A 26,104-nucleotide genomic window follows, 5' to 3' on the forward strand; every position below is an offset into this window, starting at 1 on the left:
TCCTTCAGGTTTGGGAAGCACTTTCCTCCAAACAGTACACAAACCATCCACATCTTTCATGGGTGAAATTGAGTCCTAGATGGTAAATACCATATCACCTGTGTGACACCAGTCACTTCTTCCTCTGTTCCCCTTGGTTCCCCCTCTGTAATTGAGAATATTGAACCTAAGGATTTCTTACCTATTTCTGTGTGTGTGTGACCTTTGGCAAATCTCATATTCTTTTATAAAATGAGGGAGTTGATCTCAGTGACTTCTAACTTCCCTTCCAGATTTAAATTTATGATTTTTCCAGTTCTAAGACTTAAGACTTTTTAAGGTCAGGATTTAGAACTCAGAGTCTCCTGACTCCAACCCCAGCTCCAGAATCCTGTTGTGAGCCTCCCTCATACAATATGCTAATATAATTCTCTAGATTTTTTTTTTAGGATCTTACATATATCTATGAACCCCCCCTCCCCCTCCCTCCCTCTTAGGTTAACTAGGTTTAGTTCACTCAGTCAGTAAATATTGGGCACTATACAAATACCAATTAAAAACAAAGATATCCCTGACTTCAAGGTTACAACCTAATGGAGAAAGCTGAAAAACAGGGATAGGGTTTGTTGAAGGCATGGGAGAGAAGATATAGAGCAATGGGCACATGATGAAAAAGTCCAAAGAAGTTCAAAAGTAGTATATCTGGTGGTAAATGGGAAGAAGACTGTGCTGAGGTCTTTCTTTAAAGGCTACAACTCTGTCCTTCAATCAGAGGGTCCTGAAGCAGATTCAGTCTTGCTGGATAGTGAGATTTTCCAATGGAGAAGAAAGGCTTTCATGGAAAAAGAAGTCCCAAAGCAGTGTGGCTGGTGATAAATGGGACCCTTCATACTTACTTGGACCATGAACAGCTAGATGGCACAGTAGGTAGAGCACTGGTCCTGACATGAGGTGGACCTGAGTTCAAATCCAGGGCAAGTCACTTAACTCTGATCACCTCACATCCAAGGACACTTCCAATCATCTTGATTCATATCTGGCCACTGGACCTAAATTAGCTCTGGAGGAGAAGGTGAGACTGGTGACTAGCACAACTCCCCACCCCCCTCACTCAAAGCCAATTCATGTGCTTGATGATACAATTCATGTGCTTTTTTTTTTGTCCTTCGAAAATGAAGGACCAAATAAAAGCACTTTGTATCATAAACAAGAATACCTCTGGTTTGTGATCCAGAGCTAACCTTCAAACTTTCTTCCTCAGCACCACTGAACGATTGCTCTCAGATTCAGAGCTGAGTGCTTCAGAGAGTCCTTTGGCTGACAAAAAGGCTCCAGGGAGTGAAAGAGCTGCTGAGAGGGCAGCAGCAGCCCAGCAGAACTCCGAAAGAGCACGCCTCACTTCACGATCGTCCTATGTCAACATGCAGGTAGGTGCTGGTGCATATGCTAGAACTGATCCAAAGAAAGGCTGCCTAGTTAGCCACAAGAAAGTGTCTGTCGATAATGGCCTTTTTTGACTTCCATCCAGTGCTACAGAAATGGATATGTTGATAAAAGGCACAACACCAATGGTAACAAAGGGTTGTGCCAAGGTTGGTTTGATTGGCATGGATCCTAGATCCAGAATCCTTCTCCAACCTTTGGAAGCTTACAAGGTTGTCCTCTTAAGAGTAGAAAAGAACAGACCCCTAGTGGCAAAGAGCAGAAGCCTGTGTTCATAGCTGACATGATGGTCTGTTGAGGGAGGACAATAGATTTCTCCCCACCCTGAGAACCACGGCACATCTCACTCGAACCAACTAGAAACAATGAGTCAAAGAATGACTTCTGGGCAAGTCTTTTGTCTTCCTGCCATTTCCAGTCTGGTGGCCTAGCAAAAAGACTCCTCTTTATGAGTTAAGTAGACAGGGAAAAAAGTCAGAAAGTGTCTGCTAATAATTCCTTAATTCATCTGTTATATATGATTTTGCCTTCCAGACTAATTTAAATGGCTTCAAAGTAAGCAGAGCTACTCAGACATATTCAGGGAATGAGGCACCAAGTGGCTAAGTCTCCTTGAGTTAAATTTATATTTATATGATGCAGATTTATAGAGGTGTTTAACTCCAACATTCAGTAGGCCACAAAAGTTTCTGTTGAACTCTTCATATATACTCCAAGATACTCTCAGAGACAGAAACAAGAATGCAGGTAGTCTCTGCCTGCAGAGATTTTTACCATCAGAACTTGATAAAAAATAAAATCTCAAAGCTCAATAGAGGAGAAATCTGATCCAAAGAACTGAATTTTCATATTGTTTACTTGACTGTAAAATTCACCTTTAGTATTAAATTCCACTTTGCATATTCACAATGACATTTTGACTAGGAGTCATAAGATCATCATTAATATTTGTTTATCCATTGTTAAATTAGTACTCCTGTTTCATGCTTTGCTTTTGGTTTTTGGAAAAGACAAATTATAGTTTGTAAATGTCAGAAAAGGTGAAGCTTGACTCTTTGTGTATGCATGTATGTGTGTGTGTGTGTGTGTGTGTGTGTGTGTGAATTTGTCTGCAATTAATAGAAGATAATTCCTTTGAAACTTCAGTGTCAACCTTATGATCCAAACCAACCTCTTCACCATATTTGTGATTTTTTATTTCTTGAATTATGGTGAATCTGCAATGTCTTTTATCTCTTCTTGATTCTCTTTTTGACAAGAGATAACTCAGCGATGTGTAGCAATAAAGCTTTCAAATGTTTCCTTTGACCCAGCTGACCATATCCTGATGAAGGATTTCCAGGTGTAAGAGGTACCTTTATGTCATCAATTCAATAACCATTTCCATTCCTTATCATCACTAAGAAAGCTCTCTGCAATCATCAATGATAATGGATGATAAGGATCGATGGATGCCATCTTCCTAGAAAGTCAGTTGTCAGATCCATGGGAGATGGGAGCAGCAACAGTGTAGCAGGGCACAGAGAGAGCTGGCCTGGGAATCAGGAAGAGGCAGGTTCAAGTGCTGCCTCACTCACATCCTGGCTCTGTGATCTGCCAAGTCACTTCCTTTCAATTACTACCGCTTTTTGTGGCAGAGAAGGTGCCAATGTGTATCAGTCAGATAGTTTTCTTACTGGTTGAAGTCAAAGGTCTGGGGGAAAAATAAGAGTTAATTATTTAGTCTTGGACATCTAGTTCCCTCGAGACTTCTTACATCATCTTTGGTAGGCACCATCTTTGTTGGTGACTGGGGTGGGAAAGAGGCATTTGAAGGAATGCCAAGTAGAACATTGGTATGATATCCAGAGGGCTGGACGTAGAGACAGGAGATACATGGGCTTCATTCCTATATCTGACTCTGTGAAATTGTGTAAGTCACTATGTTTCTGAATCTTTCCTCCTTTATAAAATGATAGGGCTGTGTTAGATGGCATATAATAAAGTAGAGATGTTAATACCTATTGCATCATTCACATGGTAGACATGGGGCTCACATAATGGTGGAGAAGGAAAGCGAATTAGCCTTCCTATAGTGTCCACTGTGTCCCTTATATATAATTCAGTTGATTCTCACAACAACTTTGAGAGGCACATGCTCTCTATTCACTGTATCAAATGAAATAATGTAGTTTGAACAGTCCGCTTCAAGCATCGTATAAATATCAGGTTATAATTTATGCTATTTGGATTAGGTTTATGATTTCCTTGGTATAAGAAATTTTTTTATTAAAAACTCCCTCCACCAAGGAAGGCTGACTTTGAAATTTATACTCTCAGAAGGTTACCTGGGACACTGAAGGTGAGAGTTGTTCAGGGTCACACAGCTAGTATCTGAACCATGAGTTTTGAGGCCAGATTTCTACTCAATATGAAATGATGCTCCTCATTATTGCTAATTTGATTTCAAAATAAGAAAAAGATAGAAGGTTGCTTTAAAATGAAATTTAGGCATTATTCATAAACTTCTTTTTAACCATCATTATCATTGCTGACATTTGTATAATGCTTTAAGATTTGCTAAGAACTTCACAATTTCTTTCTCATTTGGTCCTCACAACTCCATAGAAGTGGTTTAAATGATTCCTTTTTTTTAAATTGAATGTCTATTTTTGAAAATTGATGATTAGGCTCATATTTTGAGTTGCATCTTGTTTTTCAGAACACATCACTTCATTCCCTTCTGTAGTTCATACTGGATGCAGAGTAGTCTTGAGTTATATTTCTTTTTCTTTATATTTTAAGTCTTTTTTGGTAGCATTAGAAATGATTAAATTTGATCCTTATTAGAATTTGTAGCATAGGATTTTTTTTGAGGTAATCCATTAATTCTTTTGATTAGCATTTCGTTATATGTTTTTTAAAATTTGGAGCAGCTTTACTCTGTTATTTCATGCATTATGGTATCCAGGGTTTTTTGACTTGACTGAGAGACCTGTGATCTTGAAGTTTCCTCTGTATCTTGTTCTTAAGAGCATAGTATTTTTCTTGTTTAGAGATAATGAGTTCTTTTAATGTTATTGCTTTTTTTTGCTATTCTTCATCTAGCTTATTTTTCATTTTATATTTGTATTTGTTTCCTCTTTTGTTTCTTTGTAAGGTTTATCAGTTTGGATTCAAGTTTTTCTATTCGAACCATTATTTCTACTGTGTAGGTCCTCAGTTTCATTTTCACCATTTTTATTTCTCTCTTGAGCTATTGGAAATTGTTCTCTTGGGAATTCACAGGGTCCTCTTCTCATCAAGTTGATTCAGTTTCTTTTCTCTTTGTAATATTTATTCAGAAATGCTTGGACTTTTTTAGGTGTCCCAGGGGTCATTTTTCTTCTGTTTTAATATCTTTCCTATTGATTTTTGTGCCTTTGACTTGTTTTGACTGATTTTTCTTCCTCTTGAGATTTATATCCTCTTTTCCTTATATTCCTTTATTATTCATTTTCTTTTTTCTTTTTTAGGTTTTTTTTTGTAAGGCAAATGGGGTTAAGTGGCTTGCGCAAGGCCACACAGCTAGGTAATTGATTAAGTGTGTGAGACCGGACTTGAACCCAGGTACTCCTGACTCCAGGGCCAGTGCTTTATCCACTGCGCCACCTAGCTGCCCCTATTATTCATTTTCTAACTCTTTCCTCTTTGATGTCAGATTTCCCAGTATTTGGCATAAAAGTTATCTAAGCCTTCTCCTTTGCTAGGGAATTAACTTTAACTAGACTTGGTCCCTGTCCCAAGTGACTTCTGAGGGATCAGAACTGGTCCGCATTGCACTTCAGACTCTTTTTCTTCAGGTCTTATATTGGTATATTTCCACAATTCTCTCTGATCTTTAATTCTCTGGTTGAGGACTGCCATCTCAGGTCAAATGTGTTCACTTGCCTATACTTCACCTTCCCTGCATGAGTGGGGAGAGATGTGAGTAGCGTTGAATCACAGAAAGGTAGAGTGAGGTCGGAAAGAATATGCTGGCAGAGACTCTGATAGCAATCAGAATATTGCTTTATGAGTCCCTTGTGCTATTCTACCAGAGAGTGGAGGCTAGTAGGAAAGGAGGTGCAGAGTGTAAATGTTTGAGATTAGGAGCTAACTCTCTCTGCTATTATTTCATCAGATTCTTACCTATTTGTACTTCTTGGTGACACGACCCATGGAGACAACTACATCTACCTTTGGCAAAAAAAAATTGTATTTTGAGTTTTAAGTTTTAAGAGTTTGTGAAAATCAGTGAAAGTGTCTGGTCCTCTGTCTTATTCACCATATTGTTTCTCATCATTGAAATGTCATTCTTGTTCCCTTTTCCTCACCAATATCTATTACTGAGAGAATTTATGATCCTCAAACTTCATTGTAGTCAACATCTTTAGTTCAGTAAACTAGCACTCTTCACCAGTAGTTCAGCTAGATTGTCTTAACGTGCCAGGAACAGCCAACTCCTGGGATTGAGAATGCTGCACAGCCACTGAGTAATATCTTTGGATGAAATTATTGGGTCTACAGAGCCTCCAAATGTGGGTTATCAGACCCATTTGTGTCCAGAGCCATCATGAGCAACGAGTGTTTGTTTCTTCCTTCTTAAAGTGAAGAAGTGGGATAAGGTGATCAGAGAGGATGTTTAAAGGAAGCATTCAGTTAACTTTAAAAGTGCCGTCTCTAGTTCATCCATTGTGACACTGCTGGTCTCTCTAGAGTCCTTTTCATTTCTAACATTTTGCGTTTCAAAATAGTTCATAGAGATTAGAATTATAAATATAGAGACTGCATAAATATTCAAGGTATTGAATCCAACATCCTCTTTCCGTGGATGAGGAACCAAGGCTCAGCAAGGGAAAATGACACAAATTGTCGGTGGCTGCTCTAGGCTGCAGATCATCTTTTCCTTATGGTATATGACCGAGACAGTGACTTGAGAGATGAGCTGGTTTGTACCAAATCATTCCTTTAGTCAATATTTACCAAGTACCTGGTTTGAAGGCATTCTGTCAGTGCTGACCAGCAAACAGAACTGGAGTTCTGATTGTTTAATATCATATAATGTCATTTCGAGTTGAAGTCAAGCAGAATTGCAATTTGATTTCATAATCTCACTTGGAGCAATCAAGAAAGGCAATAATAGTTCCAGAGAACAGATAATGAACCGAATCTATCTCCCCTCAACAAAGGGTGTAGGTATGGGAGAAGGCTTATGAGGACAAAATCTTACCTACTTTTTCAGACATGGTCAGGGTAATTGGATGTTTTTTGTTTCACTGGGTTTTTTTTTATTACAAGAATGAGTTCAACTTAGATGATGGGGGAGAGGAGAACAAGAGAATTTTTCAGGTATGACTACGGAGTGATATATAATTCACAGAAATCAAATTTATTTTTAAAAACAGTTCATTGGTATTTTGGCATCAAGTTATTTTTTTGGAAAGGATTGCCCAAATCCTTGGCATTAAATTCAGAGGCCTGATAAGTCTTGCTTATCAAAAATGAGAGGTCCTTTTTGAATGATTGATTTCTGGGAAAGCGTGTAGGAATTTAGGCTAGAATCTTAGTATTTCAGGAATGTGGTATCATGAACCAGAGTTTGTGTACAAGTAGTTTGAGTCACTGGTTTTTGGAGTATGCTTTCCCTAGGGTGTTAAAGAAACAGATTTCTTTTTAATTAAAAGGGACAAGTTGACTCAGTTTCTGGAAAATCAGTTATTTATTGTTCTAATGAGATAGTTTGAATGATTCAATAGAATATGAACTCTTAAGGGAGAGTTTTTTTCTCTCTAATTTCTAATATAGGAATTAGCACATAGTAGGCAGCCAATTGATTGGTTTACCAGTTAGATGCATTGAATTTCATCCATTTGCTAGTATGTATGTTATGGTACTAAGAGTAAACATTTCTCCCTTGAGAATTCATGAGCTGTCAATAAAACCTTTGTTTTAAGAATGTGAGTGTTGCTGTGACCCAGGGTAAAAGGAAAAGTAAAGAATTTTTTGTTTGTTTGATTTTTTTAGGCATTTGACTATGAACAGAAGAAGCTGCTAGCAACCAAAGGTATGTAATCCATTAGCCTCCTCCAAAATGCCTCTTTTTCTCAGTAGACCCATACACATAATTTCCACTGTCTGTGCTGACTCACTTTGCCCTTAAGTTTAAAAAAGGTTTATCTGTATTTAAGAAAAAGGAAAAAAAAACAAACCAAAAAATCAGCCCAAGTTGTATGAAGTCTGCATTGGTCTAATGAAGAACTAAATGATATGACAAGGCTTTTTGATATAATATTGAGGGTCCTGAATGGGAATCCTGGCTTTATGATTTGAGACCTGTATGACCCTAGCCTATTCTGTCCTGGTTTGTGATGCACAAACGTAGCTAAATGTTCAGAGGATTGAACTCTGGATCTGGAGACAGGAAGACCTGAGTTCAAATGTGACCTTGGAGGATCCTTGGAAAGTCACTTAACTCTGTTTGACTCAGTTTCCTCAGCTGTCAAATGGGATGATGATGCCATCTACTTTTCAGGGTTATTGTGAGATTAAATAAGATAATATTTGTAAAGTGTTTTACAAACTTGAAAGTCCTATTGAAACACAAGGTATTATTATTATTATTATTATTTTTATTGTGAAAGATTACACTCTCAGGCATATGTCTTCTATTGAGAAGATAACTCACAAGAACCTGGTTGACTGCTCCCCTCTTTCCCTCCCCCCTCAAAAAGCAATGCTGAAAAAACCAGTGGTGACAGAAGTGAGGACACCAACCAATACGTGGAGTGGCCTGGGCTTCTCCAAGTCTATGCCAGCTGAAACCATCAAGGAGCTGAGGAGAGCTAATCATGTCTCCTATAAGCCCACGATGAGGACAACCTATGAGGTAAGCCATGCCTGGCTACTTCCCCACTGGTTCTTCTGTGGATGGCACGTGGGAGCCACAGACTTTTTTTTTTGGTGGCACATTTGTTTTTTATTCTGCTGAGTGGTGATATCAGGTAGAAAAGGGAGATAATTGGCTCTGATTCTGTTCTTGGTAACTAGATTGCTATAAACTGGAAATAGTTTTAGTGATCTATTCCTGGCTTTCAAAGCTAGAGGTCATTTGTAGGGGTGTGTGTGTGTGTGTGTGTGTGTGTGTGTGTGTTTAAAATGCACACATTTAAAGTAAATCAAACCAAGGGGCTGAAGGCAGACAAAGTATGGCCATGCCATCCTCCATAGTATTTAGGCAAGACCCTCATTCCAGGGGTCTGCTTTCTGAAAGAATCACCTCAGTGGGAAATGATGCAGGAGGATCGACTTTTCAAATAGTAAGCAACTAACAGTCCTGGGCCCTTGGACTTGCCAGAGCTCAGCAGGAAATACCTCGAAGAAGAGCTCTCCAGTGTTTTATGGGTCCCAGATGTTGGCTCTGCTGCTCAGATTGAAGTGGAATGCCTGGCTTCCTGTTGGCTCCTGAGGCTGGAGCCAGGGTCACGGGTCCGTGCCCCATTGGACTCCACAGGACTGACAAGCTAGGGCTTGCCAATTTGGAGATAGCCAGCTTTGGACTATTGACTCCTATGAGAAAAACATGAGCAAGTTGTCCAAATCCATATTTTAGAAGGAAAAAATCAACAATCAGTCGAAATGTAATGTTTTCCTGGACTCCATATTTGAATGACAATTGTGTAATGCTTCATCCAATAACTAAGGCTTAGGGTGGGCTTTTCTTCCTCTCTAATGGATCAGTTTGCTCCTGTAAAACCCAAGGATGTTTTCTTTTTCAATGTTCCTTTTGAATGCCAGAAACTTTCAGTGGAAGTAAAAAGGAAATATTTTTAAGGGCTGGAAAGAAAACTCTGGTGCATTTTGTTCTCAGTTTTAGATTGCAGTAGTGATGCAAGAGACTATAGGAATGTAATTTGGATTGCTTTCAACATTTTGTAACTCTGAAATAAACACAATTTACTTTCATTATGGAGTTAACTTCCAAGGAAGGGCCTTAAAATTCTAGTCCTGCCCCTCATTTGACAGATGAAGAAACTGAGACCCAAAGAAGTAAGTTATTCATGATTACAGAGTGTTAGAGCTGAGGTTTGTTGCAAATAAAAAAAAATTAAATCCCCTTCTCCCCACCCTAAGGACCATGCACTGCTTAAGTATCTTCAGGCATGACTCCAGCCCCAATTTGTTCCACTGTTAGCCATGACCAATCTGTCCAATTTTTAGAGATAGGCGATCAGAAATAAATGAAAAGTCATAAAACCCAAGACCTCCTCTCCCCCCTCCCCAAGCTCACAGACTCTCAATTCAAAGTGCAGCAATATCCAGGCTTAATAGCATGTGACCATAAGAAAAGAAGGAAGCCTGGGAAGTGAGTTTCTGGGCGCCCATAGTGTCAGCTCTTTGGGGAAGGCAGTTTCCTCATTGTAGACGTGCAACAGATGTCCTGGAACAGCTGGTTTTAAACAACCACTCATATTTGGCTTTTCAGTGATCCCTGAGGGGAAACAAGAGAAACTCAAAGACCCAGAGTCTTGGCCCCAACAGCCTCCATAACTTGCAGAGGAGAGAAGCCAGTCAGCTTTACTGGGGGTGGGGGGTAACCCAAGCTGTGTGACATGGAAGGGAGCCCAATCACATCTCTCCCTGATCTGGAATCTCCTTTGCCTCTTATCACTTTTAGGGATTATTATTATCCCCATTTTTACAGATGAGTAGAAGTTAAGTGACTTGTCTGGGATCCTATCACCAGAAAGTGTTCAAGGAAGTCTTTGAATCCAGATTTTTGTGAGATAAAATTATAACCATCATATCTTGCTATCTCTCTGTATTAACAAAACATGAACATCAAGATTCAGTCCTTGATGCTCTTCAACTTGGTGATCCCATGTGTCCTTATGGCTTCACATGTAACTCTGAGTGGTCTCCTCAATCTATATCTGCTGTACATTATTACCTATATGTCCCATCATCTTCCTTCTCCACCCTAATTCCTCTCTGGATTTCCCATTTTGGTTCCATGACTCCATCCTTTTTCTAGGCCAAAACAAAGTCTTATCACCATGTTTGGTCCCTTCCTTTGATGTTTCCACAATACTTCACCTGGTCTAAGTTCTCAGACTAGGGGTAGAGGATCATAGAATTAGAGCTGAGAAGGCCCTCAAAAGAAAAAGAAAAATCATAAAACCCCTTCATCTTACAGATAAAGAAACTGAGGCCCAGAGAGGTAAAGTCATTTTCCCAGGGTAACCAAGTAGTAAATTGGAAGACTAGATATCTGATTTCAAATCTTGAAATTCTCTTCTGCCACAATTCCTCCTTCAATAGAAACTAAATTTCTTACTGTCATTTACTCTCTTCTTCAGTCTTACCTGCCATTACCAAGATAGTTTTCCTGAAACAATGGAAACATTCCCCACTGGATATCTTTCTTCATTGGTTCTTCCTGGGGAGGTAGCAGGGAGTGATGGAAATCTTTCATAATCCACTCGGGGTCCCCTGCTCTACCTTGCAGATCTCAACTGCCTCTAGAGTTTGAAGTATTCTCCTGGGTGGGGGATGTACCTTAAGCCTTGATATCCTTCAATGTTGGTCTTACTTCCCCAAATGATAGAAGGGAGTTCTCACTCAAATATGATAATATTTAAGTGTTCAGTTTCTTTTTCCTCCCCCTTTAAAAAAAATCTGGATTATATCACACTCTTCTGTCTTTAGAAAAGCACATGAAATGGCTAGAGACCATATTGGAAACCAAGAAAACTTGGTCCAGTTCCTACCTTAACTACAAGATGGCTCTGTGATTGGGGCCCAGGCAAAACCTCATGGTGTTCTGGAAGATCACTCTCTGAGCCTCTAGGTTGGAGGGGGAACCTCTGTGCACCAAGAAAATCACTAATAATTGTCAGTTAGAGGTTACAAACCTAAGTCTGATTGTATTTCCATAATATCAATACAGTATCTCTTAACTGGAGAATAGAGCTCCTGTCTTTGGAGACTTCAGAGGAAATGTTAAATGGGAAGATACAGAGTAAAGGAGCATTGGATTTGAAGCTTATAAGACTTGGATTCAAATCCAGATCTGCCATTTATTATTTCTATAAACTTGGACAAATTACTTCTCAGCCTCAGTTTCCTCATCTGTAAATGAAGTGGGTGGAAACTAGATTTTTTTTGGTGATACTATTTTTAAAACACTTAATTTTTCCCAATTATATGTAAAAACAATTTTTAACATTTTTTAAAAATTGTTTTTCCTCCCTTTCTCCCCTCTTCCCTAGCAAGCAGATTTATGTTCATTATATATGTATAGTCATGCAAAACATTTTTCCATGTCCGTCCTATTGTAAAAGAAAGCCCAGACCTCTCCCAAAGAAACCCCCACAAAAATAAAGTGAAAACTAGTATGCTTTGATCTGCATTTAGACTCTTATCAGTTCTTTTGCTGAAAGTGGATAGTATTTTTATCCTGAGTCTACTGTAATTGTCTTAAATCACTGTATTGTTAAGAATAGTTAAATCATTTATAGTGGATCATCAAACAGAATTGTGTTCAACTCACTTTGCATCAGTTCATGTAAATCTTTCCAGGTTTTACTGAAACCATTCTGTCTTCTGAAATCACTTCTTATAGCACAATAATATCCATCACAATCACAAACCCAGCTTGTTTAGCCATTCCTCTGTTGACAGACAGCCTCTCAATTTCTAATTCTTTTAACACCACAAAAGGGCAGTTATAAATATTTTTGTATATGTGGATCCTATTTTCCCCTTTGATCTCTTTGGTGTAAAGACCTAGTGGTGGTATTGCTGGGTCAAAGGGTATGCTCAGTTTTGTAACCCAATTTTTCTCTAGAATGGTTGCATCAGTTCACAACCTCACCATCCATGTATTAGTGCAGGACTAGATTTTTAAGGCCCCTTTCAGGAAGTTAATTTTATAATGAAATTAAATTAGATGATCTTCTGTGGTCTGTAGTTGTTCCTATCTTCCTCACTCCCCTTTCCTCCAACTCACAAATTAAGTTTCTCATCATTGTCTTTCTTTGGCCTCTTTTTTTAACTGCAGGGATCATCAATGTCTCTCTCACGGTCCAATAGTCGTGAACACTTGGGAAGTGGAAGTGAATCTGATAACTGGAGAGATCGAAATGGAATCGCTCCTACTACTCACAGTGAATTTGTGACTTCTCTTGGGAGCCCAAAACGCAAGCAAAACAAATCAAGTAAGTGTCAACTTTATTCTGTTTTTCACTCTTAGTCGATGATTTGGAAAGAAGAGATTCCTCATGTTTCTGGGCTTTTTGTAAATAGCATTCAAATTTTCTTTTTCATGCTGTCTTTCCTTAGACTGCATCTTTGCTTCCATATTCAAATTTAGTATTTCTAGTTTTGTAGGGAACTCATGTTTTTCCAAACTTTAAAAACATTTTTGAATTATTAATTTTTCTTCTGCTACCCCACCCATCCATTCTAATTCTTATATTTCTCTTTTCAGAGAATCTGCTATTCTGAGTCTCTGCCTTTTCTTATGTATTTTTTAGTCATTTCTTAGACTTGTTGATCTTTTTCCTTAAGTGCTCTCTCATCACTGTCTTTATTTACTTGATATTTTTACTTTATTCTTTGATTACTTTTCTGAACAATTTGCACATTTCATTTTTGATGTTGTTTCATTCTTGTTTGAGGGGCCTTGCTAAAATTATTGTAATATTTTCACTTTCCCCATTAGATTTCAACTAAGTTGCCTTTATTGTAAAGAATTTGTCCACTGAGAATGTGTCTTTCCTCTGAGATGTTTTTCTTTGACTAAGAATACATTTCTTCTCTTTTTTCAGTTTCAGTCTGCCTAGATTACTCACTGTTGGTTTTTCTATGGGATCTTGCTCCAAATATATTTTCTTGCTTCTTTTCTAAAATCTTCTGGGCTCTTGCTTCTATCCTGTAAGCTGCATTTTCTTTCACATGTTGTTTCTTCCAATTAAAGCGTGAGGTCCTTGAAAGAAGAACTATCAATTTTTAAAACTGTTTGTTTCCTCAGTGCAAAAGCACTATTTCCTCCATTTCTTAGTGTTTTCCTTAGTGCCTAGTGGTTGTTACCTTTTAGATACTAAAATGATTTTTCTTTCATTCATTTATGCTAGACCTTTTATTTTTGAAGGTCCAGTGAGGTCTCTTTCTGGTTCTTATTGCCTGTTCTTCTCTCAGGCTCCCAGAACTGAATAAAGTCTTGGCCTTCAAGTATCAAGGATGATCAGTTGGATGCTGCTATAGAGAAATTTGGAAAATTTTGTTTATTCAGGTCATTCTTTGACCTTTACCAGTCCAAGTATTTTGGATTCTCTCCTTTCTGACACTGACTTTCTTCCTTTTTTTTTAATTTAAATACTTTATTTATTTGCTTTTCCAACTGCTGACACTGACTGACCTGCTTAATCCTTCATACAACTACGATTCTTAGGCAGACTCTTATCCCTTTGAACCTGGAACAGTTGTATCAGTTCCTGGTGGGTCTTCCTGCCTCTAAACTTTCTCCACTCCCATCCATGCTCTCAGCTATTATCATGATTCCCCAAGCTTGGACTATCTTACCCCTGTACTCATAAAGCTTCAGTGTCACCCTGTTAGCTACAGGGTTAAACATAATGTCCTTTGTTTGGCTTTGAAGCTTTCTGCCACCTTACCTCTTCCTACCTCCCCAGTCTTCTTATACCTGCCTCCTGTCCACTCTCTGCCCACCAGGGGATGCTGCTTTTCTGGCCAGCTTTTACGGTTCCCATTTTTTTCTGCCAGTCACTTCCCACTTCCTCTAGTGTAAACTAAAAGGGCCATCCTAAGAAAGAACCAACAAAGAGCCAAACCAAAGACTCCACATCTGCCCAAACAATCATAGCTTGCTTTTTGGTAAGATGCTACATCCTAATTAGTAGTCCACAGGCCTTAGAAACAAAGTCAGTGTTCACTGATTGGGGAAGAGCTAAAGGTTGCAATGGAATGTTATTGCCAGGAAGAACTGACCATTAGGGGAAGGATCAGTGGTTTTGCCTTCATGCAGACTCTTCTTGTAGCTAGCTAGCCCTTGTAGGCTGTGGAGCAAAAGAAATGGATTGTGAGGAAGTAGGGACAAAGGAAGCAAGGAGCCAAATGTGACCTTGGAGGATTTGAGGATGGCAAAGAGACTGGCTTGGCCGGAGGGGAGGGATTGTGCTTGCATTAGATTAGAGCCCTGGAGGCAGAAGGGACCACAGGGCTGAGTCTGGACAGATTACCCAGATGGTCATAGAAGCTGGATAAACCCCACTTCTCTGACTCTGAATTCAACTTGCTTGGGACTGCCTCTTGGAATCAATCAATTACTAATAACCAGCATTTCTATAGCATTTTATGGTCTATAAAACACTTTACACATATTATCTCATCTGATTTTATTACAATTCTGCAAGATAGGCATTATTATCCCCATTTTATCCTTGAGGAAACTGAGGCAAACAGTGGTAAAGTGACCCAGAGTCACCAACACAGTAAATGTTTGAAGCAGAAATGGAACTCAGAGCACTCCTTCCATTGCATTGTTATAATATAAAAGGCAGAGACTGCCTTTCTTTCCATTTTTCTTTGTATTTTTATCCCTTTACAGAATGTCTATTACATATTAGGAGGTTTAATAATTCTTCTTAACTTGGTTTGACTTGTTACTGGTAGAGAGTCACTAGTGCGAGGTTGAGACAATTGGTTCCAATAATGGATGCACATTACATTTCTGTCATCCCCCATGCTTGTTAAGTAGTTTTAGACTTCTGTATGTTTTAGCATTTTTTTCAAAAAGTGAGTCAAATATTTGGAAATTAGGACCCATTTAAAGACATTCTGAAAAATGATAAATTTCAAAGTCCATGAAAGAGTATTATATGACTGGAAAAAAGTTATTTCTCTCTCTCTTTCTGTTTTCTACCAAAGATTGGACAAGAGGGAAAACAAAGGGATTTAAATTAGCCAGTTCTGTTTAAGAAGTCATGCCTTCTTTTCCCCATCCCTTCTCAGAGTGATGCCGTTTGAGTGGCACCATGAAACATTGAGTTAAAATGCCATTAACCCACCTAGACATGGCCCACCATAAACAGTCATGTGGAGATACAATGAGTTAACCACTGCAAAGCACTTGCTTTGGAAACTACGTCCCTCTTGGATTATAAGCTATTGTATGTTGTTAATAATAGTCGAGAGCATGATCTAACCCAGGAGTATCTCACCTCTTGTGCATCATGGCCTCCTTGGGCAGGCAATCCATCTATGGCCCCCTTCTCAGAATCCTGTTAGTCAATAATTGAAAGAAATGCTTAAAGACAACTGAAAATATTAAAAATCATAAATAAAATATAAATGAAAATGTCACTTTCTCCTGAAATCTGTTTGCAGAGCTCCATCTCCTTGGAGGGCCTGGACCTCTCATTAAGGACCTAGTGATCCAGTGGAAAAGATGCAGAACTTGGACTTGAGTCCTGAGTTCTAATACTCCTTCTGACCCTTATTCTCTGTATGACTTTGGATGAGTCTCAGCCTCTCTGAGACTTTTCTCACTTATAAAATGGAGATGTTAATAATTCTTGGAATTCCAATACCTTGTTGAATTATGGTGAGGAAACTGGTCTGCAAACTTGAAGTAGCAGAAACAGCAGTTATTTTTAAACTAATGACCAGACTCTGCATCATCCACAGTCTCAGGAGAACTCCAAGTGATGACTGTTAAACTGAAAGCTTCAGGTGTAGCTACAACAAGCCCCATGCTCTGGACCATTGATCTCTGGTTGAGGACTTTAATCTTCAACAGGGAAGAACTGATCCCTGTCTGGAGGTCCTCAGGAAAATCCCAGGGGAGCAGAGAGCTCTTTCTGCTCCATTCCTCATTAACTCTCCCTGTTAAAGGTTGTATCCCCTACCTGGCTCCAGGACTCTGAAATGCAGGCTTTGCTCATGGTGTGACTGTCTTCTCTGGCTTTGTTGAATCCTCTAAGGCCCCTGGTGAGGTGCACGCAAAGTCTTGTTGGCTACTAATTAGGATGTAGCATCTTACCAGCTAACCAAGAATTTGACAAGCCAGCGTATTTGTATGGATTTAACAAGCTAGCTCCTGCTGCTATCTTTGCCAGGGTACTCAAGTCCATTTTCTTATTTTCAGACAGATTGTTGACAGTAATGCAGGGCAGGTTAGAGGATCACCATGGTTTTAGAACAGATCCTTATCTATTTCCACTCCCTGTACAGATGAGGAAACAAAGACCCCAGAGGGTGGAAATGACTCTCTCTTCTAATGATCACTCTTATTTTCTCCTTGCTCTCGACTCCCTTGCTGGACCCTTGGGATCCTAGCAGTAGGCAAGAGTAGGAAGAGGTTTGGTGCCAGGCCCTGAAACTGGCAAGTCTTTGTGTGTCTGAGGATGTACTCTGACAGAGTCCAAAAGAAATGACCCAAATGAATCTTGGATTCTAGTTCTTCTACCATGAGTTAGTATCAACACTGAGAATGCCATCATCCCTCTGCTGGAAGACATTGCCAATGCCCTCACTTCTAAGTCAAGCCCTAACAGGAGTTCTTGTGACAGCCTCCTTACCAAGAGGCTGTTGACTTTTGGTGAAAAAACTTAGCTAGCTATCCCATTCCACTTCCATGTGGCTCTTAGGGGACACTTTTTATTCTTGCTCTCAGCAGAAATCTGCCCCTCTTGTTTCTCCTCTTGTTCTGAGGGGAAACAAGGTGAACATGACAGCTCTTCCAACTGATAAACTTTCAGATATGTGAAGGCTGCTAAGATGTCCCTGCTACATCTTCCCTTTCCAGGCTAACAATTCTTCACTCTTTTAACTTCTTACCAAGTGGCATTAATTCAAGGTCTTTCACCCTCCTGGTCACCCTCATACAGGTAATAACCAATTCTTCAATGTGCTTCTTAAAACAGGGAACCCAGAACTAAGCCCAGTCCTTGGATGGGGTCTGGCCAGGGGTGGAATGTGAAGGCACGATCAGCCATTCATTCAGCAAGCAAATATTTGACCCTTTCTAGGTTCTAGGCCCAGTGCTAAGTGAAGACCCTTACCTCCCTTCCCTGGAGGAGCTCTCTGTCTAACGGGGAACCTCCCTAGCCTTGGAGCACAGGTCTGTCTTGCGGCAGCCTTTTGGGGCTATTCCATCATCCCATTGACTCAAATTGAACTTGATGTTCAGTCAACTCCCCAGGATCTTCTCATGCAGATGGATGACTGGGCTAGTAATTGCTTAGTTGAGGGCAGCTCTGCAATATGCTAATGAAGCTTCAGGGAGATGAGAGGATTCTTAATATAAAAGCATGATTCAATGAATGCAGTCATTTATTTACCCTAACAAGTCGGTATGATGGAAAGTAATTTGGATTCAGAGACAAAATAGCCATGGGACTGATGCCCATCCTCTACCTCTACTGGCTTCATGACCCTGAGCATGACAGGTAGCCCCTCTGAGGCTCAGTTTCCTTAGCTACAAAATGAGAGCATTGGGCTAGATGACTAGAAATTTCTCCTATCTTTAACTCCATAGTCCTATTTGCCTTTGAGATGAGTTTGGATCCTGCTTTCAACACTAACCATGTGACAACAGGCAAGCTGCCTAAGCCTCAGTTTCTTCATCTTTAAAGTCAAGTAATTATGTCCCTAGTATTGACCTAAGGGGGCAAGCATTTATAAAGTACCCACTGTGCTTATTAAGCCAGGCATTGTGCTAATTAATTTATAAATATTGTCTCATTTGAAACAAATTAGATGGTTGTGAAGTTCAGTAAGGTTATGTATACTGAGGTACTTTGTAAACATTAAAGCAATAATAAATTCCAGTTATAATAAATAATAATAGTAATACATGCCATTAAAATGTTTTTCAGTGCTATATTGTTTCAGTAAGTGTAAACAGCAAGATTTAGGCTTACAGAATTAAGAATAGTTGAGACAACTGAAAGGGGAAAAGGTAAATTACAGAGCACATTAAACATGCAGCATTAAGACTAGTTGACTATCTACTCTTCAAAGACTTTGCCAGAAGAACTACCAGAAACCTTTTACAGGTGTTCATGTGGCTTTTTCTCTCATGATAGTATCCATTACTGAGGGAAGAAAGAGTCTGGATGAGATCTTCTCTCTCCTAACACAACAGCAGGGCAGGGTCTTTGATATAACAGAAAAATCCATCAGTCCATAACTCAGATTTTAATTTTTTAATGGGAATGATGACTTCGGAAGAAGATATAATCACAAATGAAGTGATTGGCCCACTGGTACCCAAGCATCCAGGGCAGAGCTTAGCATAAAGCCCAACCCACCTCTCTTATTGCCTTGTTCTATCAAAGGCTCTGGAACACTCTCTTGATTCATAAGACAAGATGGCTATCTTCAAGCATTTGAAGAGTTCTCAAAGGGAAAAGGATTAGATCTACTTTGCTTGACTTTTTTCTAAGACAACACCACAGTAGAGTCTTAGTTTAGAATATGGAGCGATGGGAGGTAGTTTCAGAGAGGCTCATTTGAGATCAATGCCAGGGAAATAGATTGTAACATATTAAGACTTTCCTTCTGCCCCCTTCTCATTTACCGCCTCCTGACGGAACCTGGAGAAGCATTCATTGGGTACATTATGGTGGCAGTTCTTGTTCGTGCCCCTGGTGTGCCAAAACTGTCTTGTACTTTTTGATTCAATAAAAACTTAATAAGAACCTACAATTGGTTAGGTATTGTGCCAGATAATGAAAATATAAAAATAAAAATGAAATCATTCCTTTCCACCCACTTTCAAAGAGTTTATTCTTTGAGAAAGGAATAATGTGTTCAAAGAAATATCAGCACAATCTACATGCAAAATTTCAGATAGGAGGCGGGCACTAGAAAGAAACTGGGCAGATCAAGTAAAAAGTGGGTCTTGAAGGAAGCTAGGTATTCTAAGTAGTTGAGAGGAGAAGCAAGTGCATTCCAGTTGTGAGGGACTGTTTATACAAAATCTGAAGATGGGACATCATAGAATCCTATAGACCTCAAGAAGGTCTCAAGGGACCTCATATCAACAAAGCTCTTTATTTTAGAGATGAGGAAATGGAGAAGGTAAGTCACTTATCTAAAGGCCTATTTATATGAAACATCCAAAGCAAGATTTGAACCTATGACTCCAAAGCCATTATCCCCTTTTCCTTATAGGTAAGAGCAGTTACTTTTATTGTAAAAGTAATGGTGGGGCCACTTGAGCTTCTTGAGCTAGAGAGTGACATAGTTAAACCTAAAGAAATCTCCATTTGGCATCTTTGTGGAAGATACAACTGTCTGGTCCATGTAGGTGTATCTTGTGAAGAGAGTAGGGTAGCTTCTGGCACCATGGGATTTCCTGAACCCCCGGGAAAGCTAGGGTGGGTTGTTGGCAGCCATTCCATCCTTCAAAAGGAACCTGGGATTTGTATCTTCTGGCTTTAATTCCAGGGATCCCCCAACTCAGTCTTTTTTCTCCCAAGCCCATCTTTAAATTAAATTTAAATTAAAGAATTAATATATCTGAATGTGTGTTGAGAATATGATTAATTACTCTAACTGCAGATGTTTGGTGCTTGGATTACCGGCTCCCAGGTGGAACCTTTGAAATGACAAGAGCTTCCTGAGAGCAATAACCAGCATGTGCTAATGAAAAGGCACCCCCCCCCCCCATGGCCCACCACTAGATCCCAGCAATCTGAGACTCTCAGCTGCCAAACAATGCAGAACAGAGAAATGGTGGTGGTGGGGGGGAGTCAAACTTAATTAAAGCATGCTTTAGATATCCAGGTATTTAATCTCAATCTCAATCTCTCTCTCTCTCTCTCTCTCTCTCTCTCTCTCTCTCTCTCTCTCTCTCTCTCTCTCTCTCTCCCCCCTCTCTCTCTCTCTCTCCCCCTCTCTCCCCCTCCCCTCCCCCTCCCTCCCTCCCTCCCTCCCTCCCTCTCTCTCCCCCCTCCATCTCTCTGTCTCTTGTCTCTCTCTGACTGGCCTCTTAGCCGAACCCTATCTCAGCAGCAGCAATTACATGGACTGCATCTCCTCACTGACGGGGAGCAATGGTTGCAGCTTGAACAGCTGGCTCAAGGGCTCCGACCTCCCTGAACTCTTCAGCAAGCTTGGCCTGGGGAAGTACACCGACGTGTTCCAGCAGCAGGAGGTCAGTGTTGGCTTGGGTTGAGTTGGGTTGCCTTGCATTGGTTTGGGTTGGGTTGCTTGTTTCTACTTGTGTCTGTAAAACTAGTGAATCTTTTTTCTCTGCTTCTTTCACTCCATTGCATCTGCTCCCACAGAATAGAAGCTCCTTGAGGACAGGACTAGTTTCAGTTTTGTCTGTCTAGCCCCAGCCCCTGGTATGTGTAGTCCAGGTTACATCACTACCTCTTGAGCGAAGCTCTCAAATTAGCGCCTGAGTTTGGGGTTCTTGATCTTTGTGCCTGTGGCAGTCTTTTGTCAGATGGATGAAGCCCAGGGACTCTTCTCAGAAGGTTTCTAGATGCATAAAATATATAAACTTATAAAGAAAAACAAAAGGGAAAATAAAGATGTCATTTAATTTCCCCATCCAGGTCCATGAATTCCAGGTTAAGAGTCTCTGACTTAGACAGATAAGGCAAAATCCCAGATCCCTCACCTTTCCTGGCCGATGCTTGGGTTCCACCAGCCTTGTCAGAGATCTTTTTTTTTAAATAGACTCCCTTCTCTGGACACATGTCAAACACAAGTACACTATACAAGATTCCTGGTGAGACTGTTCTACCACTTCTTTTGCCCCATTGGCTTCCTTCCCAGTGGACAAAGTACCTTTAGAAGAGTCATAAATACAAACTAAAGGGAAAACTCCCTATGCAAAGAGAAACCAGTCCCTGCCTTCAAGAAGTTTACATTCTACTGACAAAAAACAATTCATGCAAAGGTCACTGACTAAAATATATGAGGAATAAATTCAAAGTAACATGGGAGAGAATGGTTAGATGAATAATAACTGGGAAACTCCAGAGATGATGAGCAGGAGCATCCCAGCCACAGGAGGCTAGCGGAACAAAGTCATTGTGGTAGAAGATTGATTGACATGCATGCAGAACATCAAATAGGCCAGGCTGGCTGAGACACAGAGTGTATGAGGGGGAATGTTATATAATGATATATACATCTATATGTGTGTGTGTGTGTGTGTAAGTAAAATAAACCAGGAAGACTAGTCTGGAGCCAATTATGAAGGCCTTTACAAAGTCTCCATTTATATTTTATCCTAGAGGCCATAGGGAACCCCTGAAGCTCTTGTGGCTGAAACAATATCTTTGCTCCTTTGGTTGAGTTATCTTCTACACCCTCTAGGACAAAGGGGTACTGGGTTTATTCTGACTTCAATATTCCATCAGATTCATGGGCCAAGGTCATTTTCTGGTGAGGTCATCAGAAGACTCTGAGGGGTACTCTTCCCTATGCTGCTGTGTAGACAGACCTTACAAGAACCATTCAACTGAAGGGTGTGGCCAGAACATTTTTTGGACCTCTGTTCCTCTGTCCTCACTGATGGGGTCAAAGTTGAGTTCCAACATGCGCAATTTGGTCATTTTTGCTTTTAAGAGAATAATCAACAGAATCAGCAATTCTTGGCTGTGTGCTTCTTAATAAGAAAGCCTAGATTTTTATAGCCCAGCTTTGTGCCACAAATTCAGTTCATGGTTGCATAGTTCACTAAATTATTAAATTTAATTTCTCAGGCTTTTTCCTTCCTCTGTTGGAGAAAGGAGCTTTTATTGAGAACATGTTACATTTCAGGGTGTTGATTTGTTTTTTCTGCCAGGAAATCTTTGTTGGTTGGAACTTGGCTCTCTAAACATTTTCAAAGATGGGTAATATTTTCATCCATGTTCTTTAAAGATTGGTCTTTATACCTGAGATTCTTCTGAGTTTGAAATTCAGTTCTATGATTCTTGGATTCTCATCTCCCTGGGCTGAACAGGTGGGGATTTCTTTTTTGGAGAAGAAACCATGATGACCTACAGAGACTTGTGGCCCCAGAGGCAGAGTTTAAACGATACAGAATGATCCGAACCCTTTTTCTTTTTTCCCCTTGAACTTTATTTCCTCTCTGAGAAGGAGCAAAAAGAAGCTTCTATTTAAGCCTTGCTTAGGCAAGAGAACATCACCTTATAGTACAGATTCTATAGAGCCTGTGACAACCCAGAACAAGTGCTCTTTCCATCATTCAATTAATCAGAGCAGAACTCCTACCTGTACACCTACAGGCCAGTGATCTGATGACCTGAAGACAGTCAAAAGCAGGGAATATCAAATTTAGACAGAAACACGTACCAAGCCATATCTAATTTATTTTCTCTCTTACCTTGTCATTTATTTTCATTTGCAATAATGTTTAATCTTCTCCTCAATTTACAATTGCCAAGATACATGTTCTAATGGTGTGTTCTCTGCATTATTAGCTTTGGAGCTTCTCGTCCCAGATTTCTCCACACAATAATCATCACTCCACTCTAATGAATAACTCATCTTTTTAGCCCCATTCTCATTGTTAAATACTTATATAAATTTTATGTATTAATCTATGCTACTAAATGGCATGGTCATTTATTATATATTTTTTATTAATATACATGACCTGTAGATTCACTTAGAAAACCAAATATGTTGATATGTTCTTTTTTAAAAAATTAATGTATCAATACATTAAAATTGGATAGAAACATCATTTTAATGTGGTTTGGGCCACACTTAGGAGCAGTGTGGGCTGCATGTTTGATGCCTCTGCTCTATGTCATCCTGCAACTTCAACCAAAGTTGAGGAAAGATACAATTGAGTGTAATAGAAATGAATTTTGAGAGCATAATTTTTTGTATTTTAACAAGTTGAAAATTGGGCAGCCACTTATGGCATGTAATGAATGTGATACTTTGGATCCTTAGTTTTATTCATCTATCAGTGAGGATCCAAATCCTTTCTATTTTTTCATCTTAAGACATTTTCAAATATATCATTTCTTATTGTAAGTAGGAGAGCAGGTGCTATTCTGCACTAATAATTACTTTTCCTTGAATTCTATAAAATCACTGGGAACTTCCCAAACCCATAAAATCACAAGTCAAGGCCTAAAAATAAATTTTTCCATTAGCCTTCTTTAAAGAATGTACCCAATTGTACCAATATCCTTTCTCTGCTTTTTTAAAATTAGGATCACCTTGGTAACATTGGGACTGTTCATTTGTTTTCTTTATTCTTACTATATAGATGACCTGCACCCCCTCCTTTTTGTATCATATATATCCCCACTGTTGTATCTTTATGTCCTTTCTCATGTGGAAATCATTGTTAATAACGTACTATCATTTATAAATGCCCATAATTCATCCATTCATTGTCTTTTGGATTCTTCTAATATCATATAATTCAAAACTTCATATTCATATAACATCATTAGGAGATGTTCCCACTATTGACATCAAAAGAGATTTGCTTTGGTGCAGTGATCAGCTTAAATTCATTATTATGATAATGATGATTTTTATTTCTGAGGTGCTGGGTAGTTTTCTAAATACAGTCCAACCTGAATTTCTATTCAGCAGCCAACTTATTTATTGCATGATGCAGTTGGAGAAATAGGTATTTTTAGTTTGTTTTTTAAGTGTGAACAGTTAGCCCAACCTCTTGTACAATGACATGGTTCTTATTGGGGAAGCTTTGCAAATGCTCTGGGCCTCTACAAATTAATACCATGCCATCTATGAAAAGGAGCAGTTATGAAACTCTGCCATCAATACATAGGGATTCCTTCTTTAGTTGGTATTCTTCACAGGATGTCTTCCATGATACTGTCACACACCTTATATGAATGTATATTTTTCACTTTCAAACTGTCAACATTTGATCAATTGTCGAACTAAATTATTTGTGTGGTCATATTTGTTACAGATTCATGTAGATATCATATCGATAGCTTATTTCAGGAGAACTGTTGATGCTAAATTTTTTTCTGTCCATTTAATTTTTAAAACAATCAATAAACAATGGAAACAGATCATTCATCATCAATCAGTGGTGTGACTGTAAAGATATAGGTCATCTGCTATAGAAAATCTTCAACTTCCTTCTCATGCCTTCATTAAAGATACCCTAAAATTGTGTATAAATAATTCTCATTAATATTTTATTTCAGTAATTTTTATGGTCTAGGTTTTTTTAAATAGGAGTTACTTAATTTTTTCTTATTTTTTATTCTGGGTTCTAAGGCAATCAAGGATTATAATCTAAATATTTCATAATGAAATGATACAAATGGACAGTCTCTCATTAATCAATTATATCGGAACTCCCAACCAGTTTAGAAAATGCTCTCTTTCATCCTGTTGACTTTAGCAACATCAATGTTACTTGTACAATTTATTAATAATGTAACAAGAAAGAGACATAGTTAAATATTTCAACAGTGTTTTTGACTGGAAAAAAAGATATCACGTAGAATCACTTCTAACCATCAACTGCACCTGCTGATAGCTCTGTCCAACAATTCATTTCTCTCAGGATTGTAGCCAATAACTCTGAGTAATTCTCCACAGTATATCTTCTGCACAGAATATTCGGAATTAAATTTTCTCAGAGGCATCTCTTTGGTTTTTTCCTCCTTGATACTTAAGTCATTAAATCTGTCAGAAAGAAAGTTCTTTTAGTCCTTTCCCCTTCTGTCCCTTAAAGTCTCTGTCCAGCTGTGACAGCTGACTGCTGCCAATAAATTCACTCTTCCCCAAGATTTCATTTCCTCTTTAAAATATTGTCATAATATCCGTAGTCACTGAATGATGGCTTATAGTCGCCAGGAACTTAATGACAGTATCATATAAGAAAAAAGAATTAGAATTGAAATCTCAAGTAAAAACTGCAAAAAGTTGTACTTTGATTAAAAAAAAATATACTTCAACAACATAATGACAGAATGATTCATTTACTCTCATACCTTTCCATTTATTTTCATCTGCAATAATGCTTAATCTTCCCCTCAATTTACATTTGCCAAGATATGTGTTCTAATGGTGTTTTCCCTCTGCATTATTAGCTTTGGAACTTCTCGTCCCAGATTTCTTTGTTTCCACACAATAATTATCACTCCACTCTAATGAATAATCCATGTTTTTAGCCCCACTCTCATTATTAAATTTTATAATTTTATATATTAATATATGCTATTAAATGGCATCCCATTTATTATATGTTTTATATATCAATATATGGCCATATATGATATATTTTCTTTATTAATATATGACAAATAATTATATATTTATTATGTTATATTATAAATAATTATATATTCATATAAATGTATAATACATATTTTGCAATATACAAAATCTACATCTTATATATTACTGAGGTGAGCAGGGCAGTTTCATTGCCAGCAGAGTCCATATTCCATTTTGTCATTTGTTCTCTTTCAAAGGAGGTAGGAAGGTCTGTATTAGAATGCTGCCAATTGTGTGATGCTGGGCATAACACTTAACCTTTCTAGTCTCAGATTTCCTGATGAATTAAGGGAGGAGAGTTGACTTCAGAGATTTCTAAGGTTCCTTTTAGTTCTGAAATCCATGATCCTTTGAACTTCCTGGACTTGTCTTTCCTCATTTATGAAATGTGGCGCTTCGA

The 26,104-nt window shown here is 38.7% G+C and overlaps 1 protein-coding gene across 2 annotated transcripts in view; it reads left to right on the forward strand.

Annotated features, from left to right (window-relative positions):
- BICC1 (BicC family RNA binding protein 1) overlaps positions 1-26,104 on the forward strand; it is a 267,585-nt gene that overhangs the window by 228,552 nt on the left and 12,929 nt on the right. For both annotated transcript variants that reach the window (XM_074232282.1, XM_074232284.1), the window contains exons 15-19: positions 1,241-1,406; positions 7,447-7,486; positions 8,154-8,308; positions 12,482-12,638; positions 20,445-20,605. In XM_074232282.1, coding sequence (XP_074088383.1) covers positions 1,241-1,406; positions 7,447-7,486; positions 8,154-8,308; positions 12,482-12,638; positions 20,445-20,605 — 679 coding nt within the window. The remainder of the gene's footprint in view (positions 1-1,240; positions 1,407-7,446; positions 7,487-8,153; positions 8,309-12,481; positions 12,639-20,444; positions 20,606-26,104) is intronic.

The sequence above is a fragment of the Macrotis lagotis genome, chromosome 4 (assembly GCF_037893015.1).
Source record: "Macrotis lagotis isolate mMagLag1 chromosome 4, bilby.v1.9.chrom.fasta, whole genome shotgun sequence".
In the NCBI taxonomy this organism is placed as follows: domain Eukaryota; kingdom Metazoa; phylum Chordata; class Mammalia; order Peramelemorphia; family Peramelidae; genus Macrotis; species Macrotis lagotis.